This window comes from Pezoporus flaviventris, unplaced genomic scaffold (assembly GCF_033815535.1).
Source record: "Pezoporus flaviventris isolate CSIRO_AGI_PZ_B2104156 unplaced genomic scaffold, CSIRO_AGI_Pfla_v1 ptg000015l, whole genome shotgun sequence".
NCBI classification, from domain to species: Eukaryota; Metazoa; Chordata; class Aves; order Psittaciformes; family Psittacidae; genus Pezoporus; species Pezoporus flaviventris.
Window position 1 is genome coordinate 27,297 of NW_026892563.1, and position 16,620 is coordinate 43,916.

The window sequence follows — 16,620 nt, forward strand, 5'->3', positions numbered from 1 at the left end:
TTGAAGGAGGGAGAGCATATTTTACCATTTGATATTTCTGTGTGAATAAAGATGTCTTTGGCATTCTTAAAGCTGAGGCTCAGCAGAGTGGAGGATCATCTAAAATTATAAATTATTTTGGCTGTTCATGTTTTCAGCTAATGTGTATATTTTCCTATGGTAGGTGATTCATCTTGTTTTGTATTCTATTATCCGAGAGTTGCACTCGTAAACAGTAGCTTCAGAAAGCCTAGAACTTCTCTGGGACATTTGCTGCTAAAAGGGAGTATTTATTACCTTTTAAATTTAATTGTCCCTTACAGTCTTAGAGTTCCGCAAGTTTCTGTAGTTGCAGTGAAGTATCTGTTGGGCTGCTTGTTACAGCCATTAAAACAATTGAATACTGTTGCAAGGTAAACTATAATCCTATTTGCAGTATTTTGAATGTATTTTCTCAATAACCCCATTTTTGGGTTATGATTTATGACTCTTAGCCCTTTCAAGAAAATAGGATTAGGACTTCTGTGAGTTTACATTCTGAAGTCCCTCCCTCGAATTTAGGAATGCCTCAAGCAAATTAATATTGTCGTGCACAATCCAAGTATGAAAAACACACTATTTTAGTTTAATGTGGTCTTTCAGCCTTTGCTATGTATCTTCTAACATCTTTTATGCTTCCTCTTACTTGAAAAATGATGTGAAGATAGTCACTACCAAACATGTGATTTTCTGTGTTGTAAAGGTAGAAATGCTTAATCTCCAGCAATTTTAGTTTGCTTTAAAAACTAGGGCCACTGTTGGGGCACTCTGAGAAACTGATACTTTCTGTGAAAGTTTAGTGTGGTCATAGAACTGGGTCTCTGCAGAATGAACCTAATTCCATTTATGGGTGAGCTGCAGGTATTAAAGTTTGAGTAAAATTTTCAGGAATTTTTGTTTCTGGGGGCTTCAGCTGTTACAGTTTTATTTTCCTTCTGAGGAAGGATTATTCCTGATTATTCTAGAAACTTTGCATTTGTCTTATGAAGTGATTCTTCCATATATATATATATATATATATATATATATATATATAGTTTTATATATATATATATATATATATAGTTACTGGTTTCCCTCCCATGAAAAAGGATTGCTAATGATTGCAAATGCTGTGATGGTCTTTCAGTAATGTTTACTTTGTTGTGAAATGAAAACTTAGAGGGCCTTTGAAATCCTGATTTTTGGTTTATTTATTGGCAGAATACAATGTTTCAGATTGAAGTAGAATATGCAGAAATATATATAGCCAGTTAAGGAAAGTCTAGTATTAAATCATATCTAATGCCACATCTAATACGTGTTGGAATATTTAACATAAAAGTTACAACAAATAATACATTAGTTTTGACTGTTTTCAGCGTAGGATCAGAAAAGTTTAAGGAGTTGAAAGCACCAAAAATGTTTTCTGAATTATAAAGTTATTTCATTTATGTGACTAAATCAAAGAATTGTTTTAATAGATACAGTTTGAAAAACCTGGAGTCAGAGAACCTTACTGATTCATTTCCATGAAGTTTTCATGAGAACTTTCTTGTGTAAGTTGTTCAGCAAGTGTGGCCATTGAGGAGTTCTAGAACGAACGCTTGGCCACTGTGAGATCTTAGGTGCAAAGTAGTGTTTAATGTTAACTGAGATCTTGCAGTGGTAGTTTTTTTGCTCTTCAGTTAATTTTCTAGCTGTATTTGAAAGACAAATCCAGTTCAGGTGAGGAATGTATATCCCTAGTAATGAAACTTGTTGCTTTTATTTAAAAGGCGTATTTCCAATACTGAAAAGTTCCTGTTAGTCCAGTAGACCAGCAAATGTTATCGGATATGGTAGGTGGACAGCATTTTATCTTTGCGGTGTGGGGGCCTAATTTCTGTTTTGTCTGTTTGGATTCTTTGTGAGAGTTGGTGATGTAAATGATTTGGGTGGTGACAGGAACAATGAAAACAAAAGGATTATTTTCTAGTACTGACTGGTACTAACTGTTTTCTAGCAAACAGCCTTGTCTTTTAGTGCATTTTCATTCCTTAGAGGATTTCTAAAATTAGCTTTTATTTCTGGTTTTTGGCTTTCCATTTTAATGTTATGGTGGAAATTATTTATAATCAAATCTTGGTAGAAAAGACTTCCTGAATGGAAAAATCTATACATCCATTTGCATACTTACTATTTTGTATTGCCTGTATTCCCTGCCCCTCACCATTTGTATCCCTTTCCTTTCTCTTGTAGGCAAAGCTTAATTGAAAAGAAAAAGATTTTGCAAGAGAGGTTTCAAAATCCAATTTAAAAGATTAAATTTCATCATGACTTCCTTTCAGCTGGTAGCAAAATGTGCTTTGTTAATCATCCTGGTCGGTTGCATATAGTTTTAGACATGGGGTATCCTGAAAAAGCATAGTGATGTGACTTTTGTATATGATATAGTGATATATTTTTGATACCTTGTTTATTTGTGATCTGAAAAATCTGTTTTCCCCAATTCCTGGCTTTCAGGATAAGAAATACTTGAAGGATAAAATAGTAAACACAGGTAGAATAAACCGCATACTTTTGTAGAAAGCTATGTGATATGCTTGAGCTCTCCAATGAAGTTAGTCTTTAGTGTCACTGAGAGTGTTCAGTCTTGCTAAAAGTTTAAATTTATCATGTTTTGTGGAGGGAGATATTTTGTTTAATGCTGCTTGATTTTGTTGAAATAACTCTTTATTGGGGGAAATAACTTACGTTTTCTTCATCCCTGTTCTTGTATGGCTACTGACCTCTAAATTGCTTTCTTGATTTCCTCATCTAACACTTGGAGGCACATATCTGAATGGCTATAGGGCTTAGCTTAACATATTAAGCATGTACAGCCAGTTAAAATGGGTTTCTCTTCTCTAGCCAAGGCCAGAGGAATAATTATGACTGTTTCAGACCCAAGACTTGTTGGTTGAAATAGCTTAAGGGAGTAGTTAAATTGAGAGGCTTTGTGTAATTGAAACACTTGACATTCTTTAATTTACTTTTTCTGTAATTTTTTTGTACAATGAAGTGGTTTGTTTTTTTTTCCCTATTCAAAGGTATGGAGTTGCTATCCCTTCTCAGCTTTGTGTATGACTTGTTCTATAACATTTCTAGATAAAAGAGTTCTTTCTGAAGGGAGGAGTCATTCCTGCAGGTTGTGAATTCTGAACTTCTCTGGATTAATTTAGTGTGGGACTTAACTGTGCTGTCTGCTTTTCAGTCTTGTAGTCTTTATTCTATTCTTGTTGAATATTCTCAAATTTCTATTAGCTTTCCTAATGCATGAGTGCCAGAAGAAAGCACAGCAGTGCAGCATTGGTCTCCTCGTAATGTAGATAGCGCTTAAAAAAAATGTGAAGGGATGTTACAACTTGTGTGTCAAAGAATTTAATTAATTCTTCCAGTGAAGCTGTGGCAGTGAAACTTGTTTTCATTTAGTTCTGCATGATTCTATAGCTCTTTTCAGAGCTGTTGTCTTGTGTTATACAGGATACTTTATGTTGGAAGATAGTAATTAAGTCATAGAGTTCCACTGGAAGTTTCACAGCTTGAAGACAACTATTGGAAGGGGAGAATGTGGTCATAGAAAGGACTGAACTTCTCTCTTAAGCAAGAAAGAACTGAACTTCTCTCTTAAGCAAGAAAGAAGGCAGGCAACTAATAGGAAGAAGCTGCATTCAAACAGAACTTTTTTTGTCTTCTCCCAGTCTTCTCCCTTGACCTCAAATGTTTAATGAGGAAATGAAAGTAACTTTAAGTAGCTGTTTTTAAATTAAGGTTAAATAAAACTATAAACTTTGATACCTCTAAAATTATGTCTGAGATCTGGTCAATCTTCTTGCTCACTCAAATTTTCATTGTTTGAAAAAAAGTTTCCAGATGCCTGCAGAATTATGGGAAATGCACAATTTTGAAGAGGAATTCCTTCTTTGAATTAGCCTATTTTCAATGACTGGATTATTGGTAGGACTCCAGCAATTTCATGTCACTCTGCTTTATATGTGTGAGATAAAACACCTTTCTTTTAGGAGGTAGATTTTGACTAGGTGTTCCTGACTTAGCGTGTGTTGTAGTATATATGTAAATTTAGATTATGTGTGTCATCTTCTTGAGAATTTAGTTGCTGAATAAAGGAAAATTTTATTTTTTTTTTCAGCTGTTCCTATGTGTGGATACAGCTTACTTTTCATTGATGCTGAAAGTTTGGATAAAACGCTTTCTCTGTTCAGCTTTCACTTTCATTTCCTTCAAATATTCACAAAGTTATATTTCTATTACTTTTTAGTATTATCTAAGTTGAGAGTTTGGGAACATTTGTTAGGGGCCCAGGTACGTGTGTTCTGAGACACATTCCATGTAATGATGTGTGAATATTTTTAAGTTATTGTTTGATACAAAGTCTACTATTCTGTCATTTTGACAGTTCTGCCCAAAGAGATATTGGGAGCAAAGAAAATGTCCAGAAATATTATCCTCTTAGTTTTTACCTGTTGGTGCGTGGCTTTTTAATTACACAGAGCCCAAAGCCCTTATACAGATAGGGTATACATGGAACTAATCTCGGAAAAATACTTGGCTGATCAGTTAACAGCAGTCACTCTTAGCTGGAAGCTAGTGTGTGTTAGATACTATTAAACCAAGTTGGAGTAAGGTAGCTCAGGCACTGGAGTTACAGTATCACAGTATCACAGTATGTTAGAGATTGGAAGGGACCTCGAAAGATCATCTAGTCCAATCCCCCTGCCGGAGCAGGAACACCTAGATAATGTTACACAGGAATGCGTCCAGGCGGGTTTTGAATGTCTCCAGGGAAGGAGACTCCACAACCTTCCTGGGCAGCCTGTTCCAGTGTTCCGTCACCCTCACTGAGAAGAAGTTTCTTCTCAAGTTTAAGTGGATCCTCTTGTGTTCCAGTTTGTACCCATTACCCCTTGTCCTATCATTGTTTGCCATTGAGTAGAGCCTGGCTCCGTCCTCGTGACACTCCCCCTTTATATATTTATAGACACTAATAAGGTCACCCCTCAGTCTCCTCTTCTCCAAACTATAGAGACCCAGCTCCCTCAGTCTTTCCTCATAAGGGAGATGTTCCACTCCCCTAATCATCATAGACTACAACTCTCTGGCTTCTCTCCTTCAGCCAGTTCGCAGTCCACCTCACTACCTGATCATCCAGTCCACACTTCCTCATTTTAGCCGTGAGGATGCTGTGGGAGACTGTGTCAAATGCTTTGCTGAGGTCAAGGTAGACCACATCCACCGCTCTGCCATCATCCATCCACCGTGTTATTTCCTCATAAAAGGCTAAGAGATTGGTCAAACATGATTTCCCCGTGGTGAAGCCATGTTGACTGCCCCTCATAACCTTCTTATCCTTGATATGCCTTAAAATGGTACCAAGGATAAGGTGTTCCATCACTTTCCCAGGGATGGAGGTGAGGCTGACCGGTCTATAGTTACCCGGGTCCTCCTTCTTGCCCTTTTTGAAGACTGGAGTGACATTTGCTTTCCTCCAGTCCTCAGGCACCTCTCCCGTTTCCCAAGACTTGGTAAAGATGATGGAGAGTGGTCTAGCAATGACTTCCGCCAGTTCCCTCAGCACCCGCGGGTGCATCCCATCTGGACCCATGGATTTATGGATGTCCAGATTGCTCAACTGTTCTCTAACCCATTCCTCATCGACTAAGGCAAACTGCTCTGTCGACCTGACTTCATCTAAGGTCTCAGGGGTACAGGGCTCTTCAGGACTGCCCGCAGCAGAGTAGACAGAGACAAAGAAGGCATTCAGTAACTCTGCCATCTCTTTATCTTCTGTCACCAGGGCACCCATCTCGTTCATCAGTGGGCCTACATTGCCTCTGGTGTTAGTTTTGTCTGCCATGTATTTGAAAAAGCTCTTTTTGCTGTCCTTGACCCTTCTTGCCAGGTTTAATTCTAAGGATGCCTTAGTCCTCCTAGCTGCCTTCCTACATCCTCTAGCAGCAACCTTATATTCCTCCCAAGTGGCCAGCCCCTCCTTCCATGACCTGTAAACTCTCCTCTTCCACTTGAGCATACCCAGCAATTCCCTATTTAGCCACGCAGGTCTCTTGGCCCTCTTCCTTGACTTTCTACGTGTCGGGATGCTCCGATCTTGAGCACGGAAAAAGCAGTCCTTGAATGTCAACCAACTATCTTGGGCCCCTTTACCTTCAAGCAGCCCTGCCCATGGGATTTCCCCTAGCAATTGCTTGAAAAGGCCAAAGTTTGCCCTGCTAAAGTCCAGGGTTGCAATTCTACTTGCTACTCTACTAGTCCTGCCACACAAGATCCTGAACTCCACCATCTCGTGGTTGCTGCAACCAAGGCAGCCCTCAACCCTTACTGCTTCGACCAGATCCTCCTTGTTAGTGAGGATGAGATCCAGCAGCGCTCCTCTCCTGGTCGGCTCATCCACCATTTGCAGGAGGAAGTTATCATCCATACACTGGAGGAACCTCCTGGACTGTGGCTGGGTTGCCGAGTGGTCCTTCCAGCAAACATCAGGGAAGTTAAAATCCCCCACGACGACCACGGCCTGTGACTGTGAGGCCGCTCTCAGCTGCCTGTAGAAGGCCTCGTCAACTTCCTCACCCTGATCCGGTGGTCTGTAACAGACACCTACAACAGTATCCCCCCTGCCAGCCTGCCCCTTAATTCTCACCCACAGACTCTCAACTCGCTCATCATCTGTCCCTGGACAGAACTCGGTGCATTGTAGTTCCTCCCGCATATAAAGAGCAACCCCACCACCCCGCCTGGCTGGCCTGTCTTTCCTGAAAAGGACATAGCCTTCCATGACTATATTCCAGTCATGTGAGCTGTCCCACCACGTCTCTGTAATTGCCACCAGATCATAATCTCCTGACTTAACACAGGTTTCCAACTCCTCCTGCTTATTTCCCATGCTGCGCGCATTGGTGTACAGGCATTTCAGGGAGCGAGCTGAGCACACCGATTTCACCCTAGGATTGTAGGAGGCCTCCCAGTCTTCATTAATTCTGGAGCGCTGCCCCACTGGGGCAAGCCCAGCTACAACCCCATCCCCCTTTGAATCTAGTTTAAAGCTCTCCAAATGAGCCCTGCTAATTCGTGCCCCAGCATCCTTTTCCCTCTGTGAGACAAACCTTTCTCACTTGTCATTGTCCAGACTGGTGCCCTATAAAACCAGCCGTTATCAAAGAATCCAAAGCCCTGCCTGTAGCACCAGTCTCGAAGCCAATTGTTCATGAACTGAATCTTCCCATTCCTTCCCACATCAGTGGAAGATGGAAGGAGAGAGGAGAAGATCACTTGAGCCCCAGACTCTTTCACCATCCGCCCCAAGGCCCTGTAGTCTTTCTTCATCCCCCTCAGACTGCGGGAAGCAGCTTCCTCCCCACCTGTCTGGAAGACCAGCAGCGGGTAGTAGTCTGTCGGGTGCACCAGGTTGGGGAGCGCCCTGGTGATATCCCTGATCGGGGCTCCAGGCAGACTACACACTTCCCTATGATGAGGGTCAACTCTGCATATCGGGCCCTCTGTTCCTCTCAGAAGGGAATCCCCTACTACAATGACCCTTCTTTCTTTCTTAACAGAGGCAGTCTTGAGGTGCAAAGTCGACCCCCTTTTCCTATGTGGCCTTGTGGGCTGGCCTTGCACCACATTCTCACCTACCTCTCCTTCAAGATCCAGGGCCTCGAACCTATTACGGAGGGACACCTGGGGAAGCAGGGCAGGAAGGGGGGAGGGTTTCCCACGACCTCGAACTGGAACTCGCTTCCAACCCTCGTTGTCTTTTTGGTCCCCTACCTCTGCGCAACAGCTACAGGGCAGGGGCTGCCTCGGGCCATCCCCCTCTGTGTGAGAAGGCAGGGGGTCCTTCCCCTTTTGGGGGGTATCTCCCTGGAACCGTTTCGACTGGCCCGCCAGGGAGTTACTCCACCAGTCAATCTCCCTTTCACACTCCCTGATGGTCCTCAGTGTCTCAACCTCCTCCTTAAGTCTTGCCACCAGGCTAAGCAGATCTTCTACCTGCTCACACCTCACACAGGTGGAATGCTGTCCTCCCTCCCCCGGCAGCAGCAGGCTCTGGCACTCCCTGCACCCAGAGACCTGAACAGCCACGGTCTGGGACGGGGTCTCTGTCTGAGTTGCTGTAGTCACCTTACTGCAAGCTCTCTTTCTGGAGGCAGCCATATTGGCGCGCAGTCTGGGACACAATACAATACTGATGTTAAAGTAAGTCTTTGTTCTTGCAAAGCCCTAGTTTACTGTGGCTATGGGTAGCAATATGTGGCTTTAATAGTCAATATACTGTATTGAATAATATATAGTATAGAACAGCTAGTATATCATGGCTAAGAGAAGCAAGTGCTTAAGTACTTCTCTTCCTTTAATTGACTGTGAATGTGCCATTTAGTTACTTGTATATGACAAAATCTTTGAAGAGGATTTGGGTTGGAATGCATGTTACATGAGGGGAGGCTCTAGAATCCCTCTGCCCTTTTGTGTTTTCAAAACTTGACTGGAAAAGGTACGTAGCAACCTGTTTGAATTTGGCAGTTAGCCTTGCTGTGGGCAGGAGTTGGGACTGATATGGCCTGTAGAAATCCTCTCCTATTTTTTTTTTTTTTTTTTTTTTATGATTCCAATTTGAAACTAGGTATTGTTATTATTTCTCAGGCAGAAGTGTCCAAATAGTAAATCACTGGCGGGGATAGTAAATGAAATTTCAAAGGGAGATAATCAAATTTCAAATGGGCAGTTGAGACTTTACAAAATTTAATGCCCAAAATCTTTGCAACTTATTCTATCTGTGATTGACTTAGAGCCACAGCATTTCAGTCTTATGCTGAGTGTTCACTCTAATGGGCTTTGTCAGAATACAGGGAATGATCTGTCTGGTGCAGCAGACATTTCTCATATGGAAGTTATGAGAGAAGGGACTGAAATAGTGAGAGGTTTTAGTGGATTGGAGATTTTGGGCCTGAGAGGAGAAAGTAGGACTCTAAAATTAGGGAAGGTGGGATTTGACTGTAGGCTTGGCTAAGGTACAGGGTAAGGTAGTAGAATAGGATCCAGGGAAGGAGAAATTAGAGACCTAATGAAGAAGGAATCAAGTAGGTAATGTATATGAGAAGCAATTGGATGGGAAGAGATGCACTGGGGGAGTGCAACTATAATAACTCCTAGTGGATGGATGCATTTAAACTGGGTGTATTCTTACGGTTATATTAGCTAATTTGTGCCAGGAAACAGTATAAATAGAAAGGTAAGTAAAATAGGTCATACCTTTGCATGTAGGCCAGTAAAACTAAAAATAGTAATAAAACTTAATGGTGTCTGTTTCTTAACATCTTTCTCAGAGTTACAAAGTCTGAAACGCACATTCCTACAAGTGTTTGGTTGTGGTTCTAAATAGTTAGGTTTTGATGGTTCTGAAAGTAGCTATTTTGAATTTATGGCTACTGACATGGGAACAGTCTTTCCAGTATGTTAAAATTAATGTCTCTTTTATTAACGACCAGTCTTAACTTTTTCAATGCTAATAGCAAAGAATTTTAAGTGAGTAGTTTAAGAGCTTATGTGGTTTTTAGTAGGTAGCAAAGAGATTTGTACCAGTGTCTGTTGCTTTCAGAAGTCTGTTTCTATCATGGGCTCTTACTTGATTTACATTCCAATTATGCAGATTTCTCTGACAGAGAGGAGCATTGATCTAAAAGCTGAACCTTTGTTTAAGGATATCTACAATAAAAAATAGGACCAGTTAGGCATCTGATTTTTCAAACTTTTATGTTTGAAAAATAGTTAAGAAGAAGAAAATAAAGTAAGGAGCAGCAGCACTATTTCACCCAAAGTACTTCCTAAAGCACATTAACCTATTACCCTGCTGCTAACCTGATACAAGAAGAATTTGAACCTTGGGGATTTTGTACTGCTCTAGCATCGCATGTAATTTGTGTCCATAAGGTAACAATTTCTAAGAAGTGTAGAATGTGTAGTCCTGTTAAAGAAAAACAATTTTGTTTAATGCAGTGTTGTATGGTGTGTGATCAAAAATAGTCATTTTAACATCTGTTGTCTGGCTTTCTGATGCCTATAAGTTTGAGAAGTCAAGCTTGAACTAATGGTGCTTATTGTATACAATATACATTCATCAGTACACAGATTCTTAGACTGTATACTAATTTTATGTTAACTATAGAAACCTGGGTGTCGGTTTGGTTTTTTGTTGTTTTTTTTTTTATTATATTTTCCCTTCACACACCTTCTTGTTTGTTTTTTTTTAAGAAGAATCACAAAAAATATTTTGAGAATAATCTTGTAGTGTGCCTAGATGTCACCACAGTAGACAAACATTTTTAATCAATTTCTCGTGCTGTGCTTTGCTTAAGTTTGGGACTCCAAAAGAATCTATGTACGTACCAGATGCTTATATTGAAACTTGACAATGTTTTCATAGCAAATGCTATCTTCTTACAATAATTGATTTATTTGTAGATAAGTCAGATAAATATGATTCTAGAGATGTGGAAAGACTTCAGCAAGATGATAAATGGATTGAAAATTATCTGATTTGGCGTCATGATGTTGTGGATGATACATTAAAGATGATTGATGAAAGCTTTCAGTGGAGGAAGGAGTATACAGTTAATGGTAAGCTATGCTAAATAACGATTTTGATGGTGTTTGTTGCTTTTCTAATGAGCGACAACTGATTATGTAGTTTCATAATGTGCCTTTTAAAGTTTTGTAAGTACCACAGGGTGGGTGTGTGGGGGGTGGGAATTAGAACTATTGCTTTTAATGTTTATCTGCACTGAATGGAGTCCTTAAAAAAAAGCAAATAACAACAAAACCCTCCACAGAAACCAGGGTTCTGTTGTTGTCATAGTAGCACTGGTCTGTCACCCTAAGTAGAATAGGTCTGAGTTTTATATTGTTGTATGTTGAAGGTGAGCTCTATATACAGGACTTCACAATCTGAATTAAAGATTAGAGCAAGAGGGGCTTAGATATGAACAAAAATATACATTTGCAGTATTTTTATAGTAAGTCAGGTGTTTTTTTCCTTGCTTTTTCCTAAATAGATCCTACTCTACAGCATGAGAGGAAGAAGATAGTAAAGATTTCAAGAGTTCAGTATTTGTATTTGTTTAGTAATGGCCTTGGAAAGTGGGTTATAAAGACATTTTTGTGTTTTGTTGCTAGACGTCTGCGTTTTTAGCGACATCTATTAAGTTACAATGCGATTACTAATATGGTTACTGAGGTAGTGTTTCTTTTGGTTTTGCAGACTTGACAGAATCTGTCATTCCAAAATGGTTATTGGAAAATGGTTCTCTCTTTCTGCATGGATATGATAAAGAAGGCTATAAATTATGTAAGTTACACAAAATATAATATTTTCAGTCACTGAGCATTATTTTTTGTTTCCAGCAGATTACCATCTATTCTGAAAAATAAACTTTTTAAAACCAGAAGAAGGTACAAATTGACAACTGGTTTTTACTAAAAATGAGAATTTTTAGTAAAAATAAGATTGGTAATTTTTAGTATGTCTTTGGATTACAGAAGTGGAATGAAATTATGAAACTCTGTCCTAATTATAATGCAACCTTTAACTTTCCTTTACATTGTTTCTGTTCCTACTGTGGTGAATATGTGACTAGTATAAGTGTTCATTACAGTGCATTGTCATTGCTTTTCTAGCAGCCCACATTTTTGCGGTGGCTTTGTTTTTTTTCCTTTTTTTTTTTTTTTCTGATGTCCTTGGAATGTTCAGTAACAGCGTGGGCAGCTCAGGATTGTTCAAGTCTCAAGTTGTATGATTAATTTCTAGTAATTAAAAAATTAGATTTATAGGGAACCAGTAAATATTGCCTGAAATACTCCCAAATTTGTATTTAATAATATATAATAGATGGTCAATATTATGACAGCAGATCAATTCATAGAAAATATGTTACATATTTACTTTTAATTAAGCTTAAATCCTGTGAGGCAAAAGAGGCTTTTTAAGCAAATGTCTCATGAGGCTTTCCAAGCAGTGATCTTGAACCTTGAAAAAGACCAAAAATTTAAATCTGAAATTCTGCTTTTCCTTGGTTTCCATGGGCTAGTGTGCACTTCCCGAAATACGCTAACAGTCCAGTTTTCTACAGAAATTACTGTTTTAAACACCAATACAATTTTCTATTAAAAAAAAATCAGAAAAATGCAGTTTTTATGCTATAACTGTGTTTTGTCAAACAGCCTCTTCTCATTATAAGTGCTGTATGAAAAATGGCTGCTCTGTTACGCTTCATGGTTTTCTTTTGTCTTCCAGGGTGTTCAAGGATAAGTGGTAGTGATACCTTTTTTATAGCACGTGGAAATCTGTGTGTGATTATACTGGGTGGTTCCAATTGGTGAGATAGGGAGGGAAGAGAAGTAGGAAAAAACATTGGTTCCTTGCATCAGTGCTTGGGCTGAGAAAATTTCATGACAAGAATGTGAAGGCTGGCTATATAATTTTATTTTCATTGCAACATAACTAATGTCTCAATTTTCCATACCTGAAATGTTTCTTCTGTGAATGTTACTTGGGTCAGAATATCTGACTTGATGTGCAAATTCAGATTGTGTCATAGTGAAGAGCTCCTTGTTAGTTAACATTTGAGTCTGCATTCTCCATTCTCATTCTGCTGTATAAAACAGACATTTCAAAGTATAAATAAGTTTTTCAAGAACTATTAGTTACTTTCACAAGAGCCCTGTGTTTGAAATTCGTTTGAAATTCTGAACTTACAGTATCTACTTAGTATGCTGAGTGATTTCACAACCACAACAATACTTAGAATATATGCAGAACATAATATTAGGACTACCTTATTATAATCCAGAAAAAAGTAGCCTTTATAAACATGAAAAGTATTTTTTTACTCTGTTTGTGCTGTAATTGTTTTTATTTTCAATTTTTAAAAATTTCTGTTATTAAAATGTGAGCAAGGAAACGGTGGGGAAAATGCAGTTGCTTCTCTGGCTGTTCAGTGGCCATAAAATCAGTAGAAATGTGGACTGCAAACTCAGAGGAGTCAAATTTCAGTGCATCTTGTATAGTTATTTGCATAGTGTTTTTTGTTAATATGGATCTGTTTTTTCAATTTTTATGTGTTTTTCTTCTCACAAGTTTGGTTCAGAGTGAAGCATCATGTAAGAGATCCTAAACAGCAGCTTGAGAAAAAGAAACTGGTAGCTTTTTGGTTAGAACATTATGCCAAGAGAGATCATGGAAAGCCCTTAACAGTGGTATTTGATATGTCCGAAACTGGTATCAGTCACATAGTAAGTATTTTTATTGTACTTTTCTGATTGCTTTCTGAATTATGTAACCTGTGTCTCTAGAAAAATAGAAGTCGCTGTGCAGTCCTTGACCTCTAAATATCTGTCCTGGGTTCAGCAGTAGCAGTCATGTTTCTCCTTCTTGTTAGCTGGTGCAGTGCAGTGTTTTGACTTTCGGCCTGGGAACAGAGCTGATAGCAATGATGTTTTGGTATGGCCAAGGACTTTGTGAGCCTCATGCTCTGCCAGGGAGGAGGGGAAGCCGGGAGGAAGCAGAGGCAGGACACCTGACCCAAGCTAGCCAAAGAGGTATTCCATACCACAGCGCGTCGTGCCCAGGAGGTAACTGGGAGTTAGCCGGAAGGGCTGGGAGACTGCAGGGTTGGAGGAGGTATCAGTCAGAGCTTGCTTGGGCTGGGGGTGGCGAGTTATTGGTCAGCTGGTGGTGAGATGTTGTATTTTCTTCCCTTGTTATTTCCTTTGTTATTATTGGTGGTAGCAGCAGTGATTTGTATTATACCTTAGTTACTAAACTGTTCTTATCTCAACTCCGTGGGAGTTGCATTCTTTTTGATTCTCTGTCCCTCCGGGAATAGGGGAAGGAAAGAAGGGGGGGAGTGAGTGAACGAGCCCTCTGCCTGGTTTTAAACCGCGACAATATCATAAGAGTTGCTTACATAAGCGGTATATAGGGCTTTTTCCGCATGACATGAGCAATTTCCAAAATCATTCGTTATATATTAAACTTCAAGTCTTGTGCATCACAAAGTTGTTTTTAGTTTGGTGGCTAGGCCAAAATAACTATATATAGTAGTTTACCAGCTTGGTTTGTCGGTTGTCATATATGATATTAGCAGAACTTACTTTCTAAGCACCCAAAATGCAGTAGCCTGAGCCATCTTTTATTGTGAGTACAGTTGCTGCTGCTTCTTCAACAGCTTCGTTTTCCTTGTCATCCTCTTTTCTGGATAAACCAGTCAGTCGAGTGAAGGATGGAAAAAGGGGATAGTGGTGAAAGATGCAGTGGCTGAAATTTTTGAGAATGATAATCTGTTCTGATAAACCAGCGTCTTCAGTTAACAGTTCTGATCCTGGTCCTGCCTCTCTGTCCTCCATGCTATGTATGCTGTTCCTGTATATTTAAATTGTGGTCATTTCTAAAGTCCCTGCATGCAACTCCACCAACATGAAATTCCATCTTCTAGGTATTTGGAATAAGTGTATAAAAATAATTTCATACCAGTTAGTCATATGTCAAGTCAGTAGTCTGCTTTGGGAATTACTTAAAGATTTGTTGTAGTCACACATGGTTTTGTGTAATACCTTTCCTGAGGTAAACTTCAGAGAATATTTAAGTTTAGATGCTCATTGGAATTTAGAAAAAGTTCATGTATGTTACATGAAACTTAAAAATGCATTTAAGAATCTTCCTGAATTGATAGTCTTAAGAACTGTTAAGTTCTGTGTCTGTATGGAAAAGTGGAAGATCTAAAGAATGTGATCTGTGGGGTTTTGAATTTTCAAAACCTTTATTTATTGCTTCTTTGGCCATAATATTTCATAAACTGATCCTGAAAACAATGCTGTGAAATGTTAAAATATCCCCCAAAGTCTTCCCCATGGAATGTTCGTACTTTGGAAAGCCAGTAGTTGAGTATCTTTTAATTTTTGCTAAAGCTTTCACAAAGCATGTAACTATCTGGTTTTATGTGACATCTGGAATTTTGTGGCGTTTGAGGACACTCAGTATTTGCTTTTGCTTCAGTGGTTCTTGCATCCTATGTGAACATGTTGTAACTTGGGGGAACAGTGCAGGAGGTGACATTTGAGTAATTTTAATGTAGATAGGTGAAAATCTACAGAGTTCTGTCATTTTCTTCAGCTGAGTTCAATAGAGAAGTACATTTTTAGGACTCGCTTTAAGAAGAAGAATCTAAGCTGGTTTAGAAAAGATGAAATCTTTCCTATCATGACATATTTATAGATTTAATCTAATAGCTAAAAATCTCCCAGATTGTCTATAGATTAAAAAAATTAGTCTTATTTCCACAGAATCTTGGCTATCCTGCCATTTCTACAGCAATGGCTGAAACTTGTTTGTTGTTCCTTCTTTGTAGTGTAGTGGGAATGCATTTAAATATAAGGAAAAAACCCTTTCTGCCTTTTTCTGACAAGATTAATGTTGCATTAGGACCTTGCAGCTATGCAATACAGGGCCACAAGCTTTTGAGAAGATATTTTAACAAATAAATATGGTTTAATTCAGTTTTGCAAGGCAGGATTGGTGCTTTTATCTGTACTATCCACAGTTCTAAAGATGATACAGGAGCCATGTTTATATAACAGGAGTAGAGGATTTTAATAGTTTCCTTGATGTGAAAAAGCAGCTTGATTTGGGTTTTATGGGGCATATCTTGAAGCAACTTTTTTTCTAATGTCTTTGGGACTCCCAGAGATAACACTGAGACAGCAAGTGCTGTCCATAAGTGTCCCATTGTACAGTGTTGCTGTGTAGTTAGAACATGTCTTACAGAACAGAAATATATTTTTAATGGCTGTTTGTACCCATGTAGAGAGTTGAAAAATTTTTCCTGAAAGAACTTGGATTTGTTCCATAGATCTCTGTAGGTCAGCTTTCACCACTGTTCTGCAGCCAGGTAAATTCTAATAGCTCAAGACTTGCTGCACCAGTTCAAGTAACTAGAATAGATGCAGTTCTTGAATGGTCTGCTGAAGTCTGTACTTCTAATTTCAGTCCTTGATCACAGTAATGGATCCATCCTCCTAAAATCTGATAGTGCTGCTTTTGGATAGGCAGTGGAATAAAGAGCAGCATTCTTCTTAATGCACAGGAGATTCTGATCAGTTCTTGGGAATCTATCACTGTGTTTATGCTGTTAAATGAAAGATACTGTATTTAGTAAAAGCAACAGCCAGTTGAGATAAATACTTGTATTAAGGCTACCGTCTCTCTAAAGATAAGCTTTCAGCTAGTTTTCAGTTAATGAAGCTGCTAATAAACCTTTCAGGTTGTGGGTAATCCTCTTATCCAAGGTGGTGTGGTGTTGTTTTTTTTTTTTCCCCTCTCTGTCTGCAAATGCTGTAATAGCCTGTTTATATCACTTTAGGAGCCTGTTCACCGTAGCATTTTTTACTGTTATGACAGGCTTTGGATCCTCTGTCAACAATATATTTTGTACTATTAAAGTTAACAGTAGCGGTCACTCTTATTAGAAGCACTGGGGAAAGTACTCATATCAGGCTTCCCACCTAACCAAAGTACCT

General features: G+C 39.0%; 1 protein-coding gene across 1 annotated transcript in view; it reads left to right on the forward strand.

Moving 5' to 3' along the window:
• Positions 1-16,620, forward strand: part of MOSPD2 (motile sperm domain containing 2) — a 34,013-nt gene that overhangs the window by 1,175 nt on the left and 16,218 nt on the right. Inside the window, exons 2-4 of the mRNA XM_061453139.1 lie at positions 10,513-10,668; positions 11,309-11,395; positions 13,184-13,338. Coding sequence (XP_061309123.1) covers positions 10,513-10,668; positions 11,309-11,395; positions 13,184-13,338 — 398 coding nt within the window. The remainder of the gene's footprint in view (positions 1-10,512; positions 10,669-11,308; positions 11,396-13,183; positions 13,339-16,620) is intronic.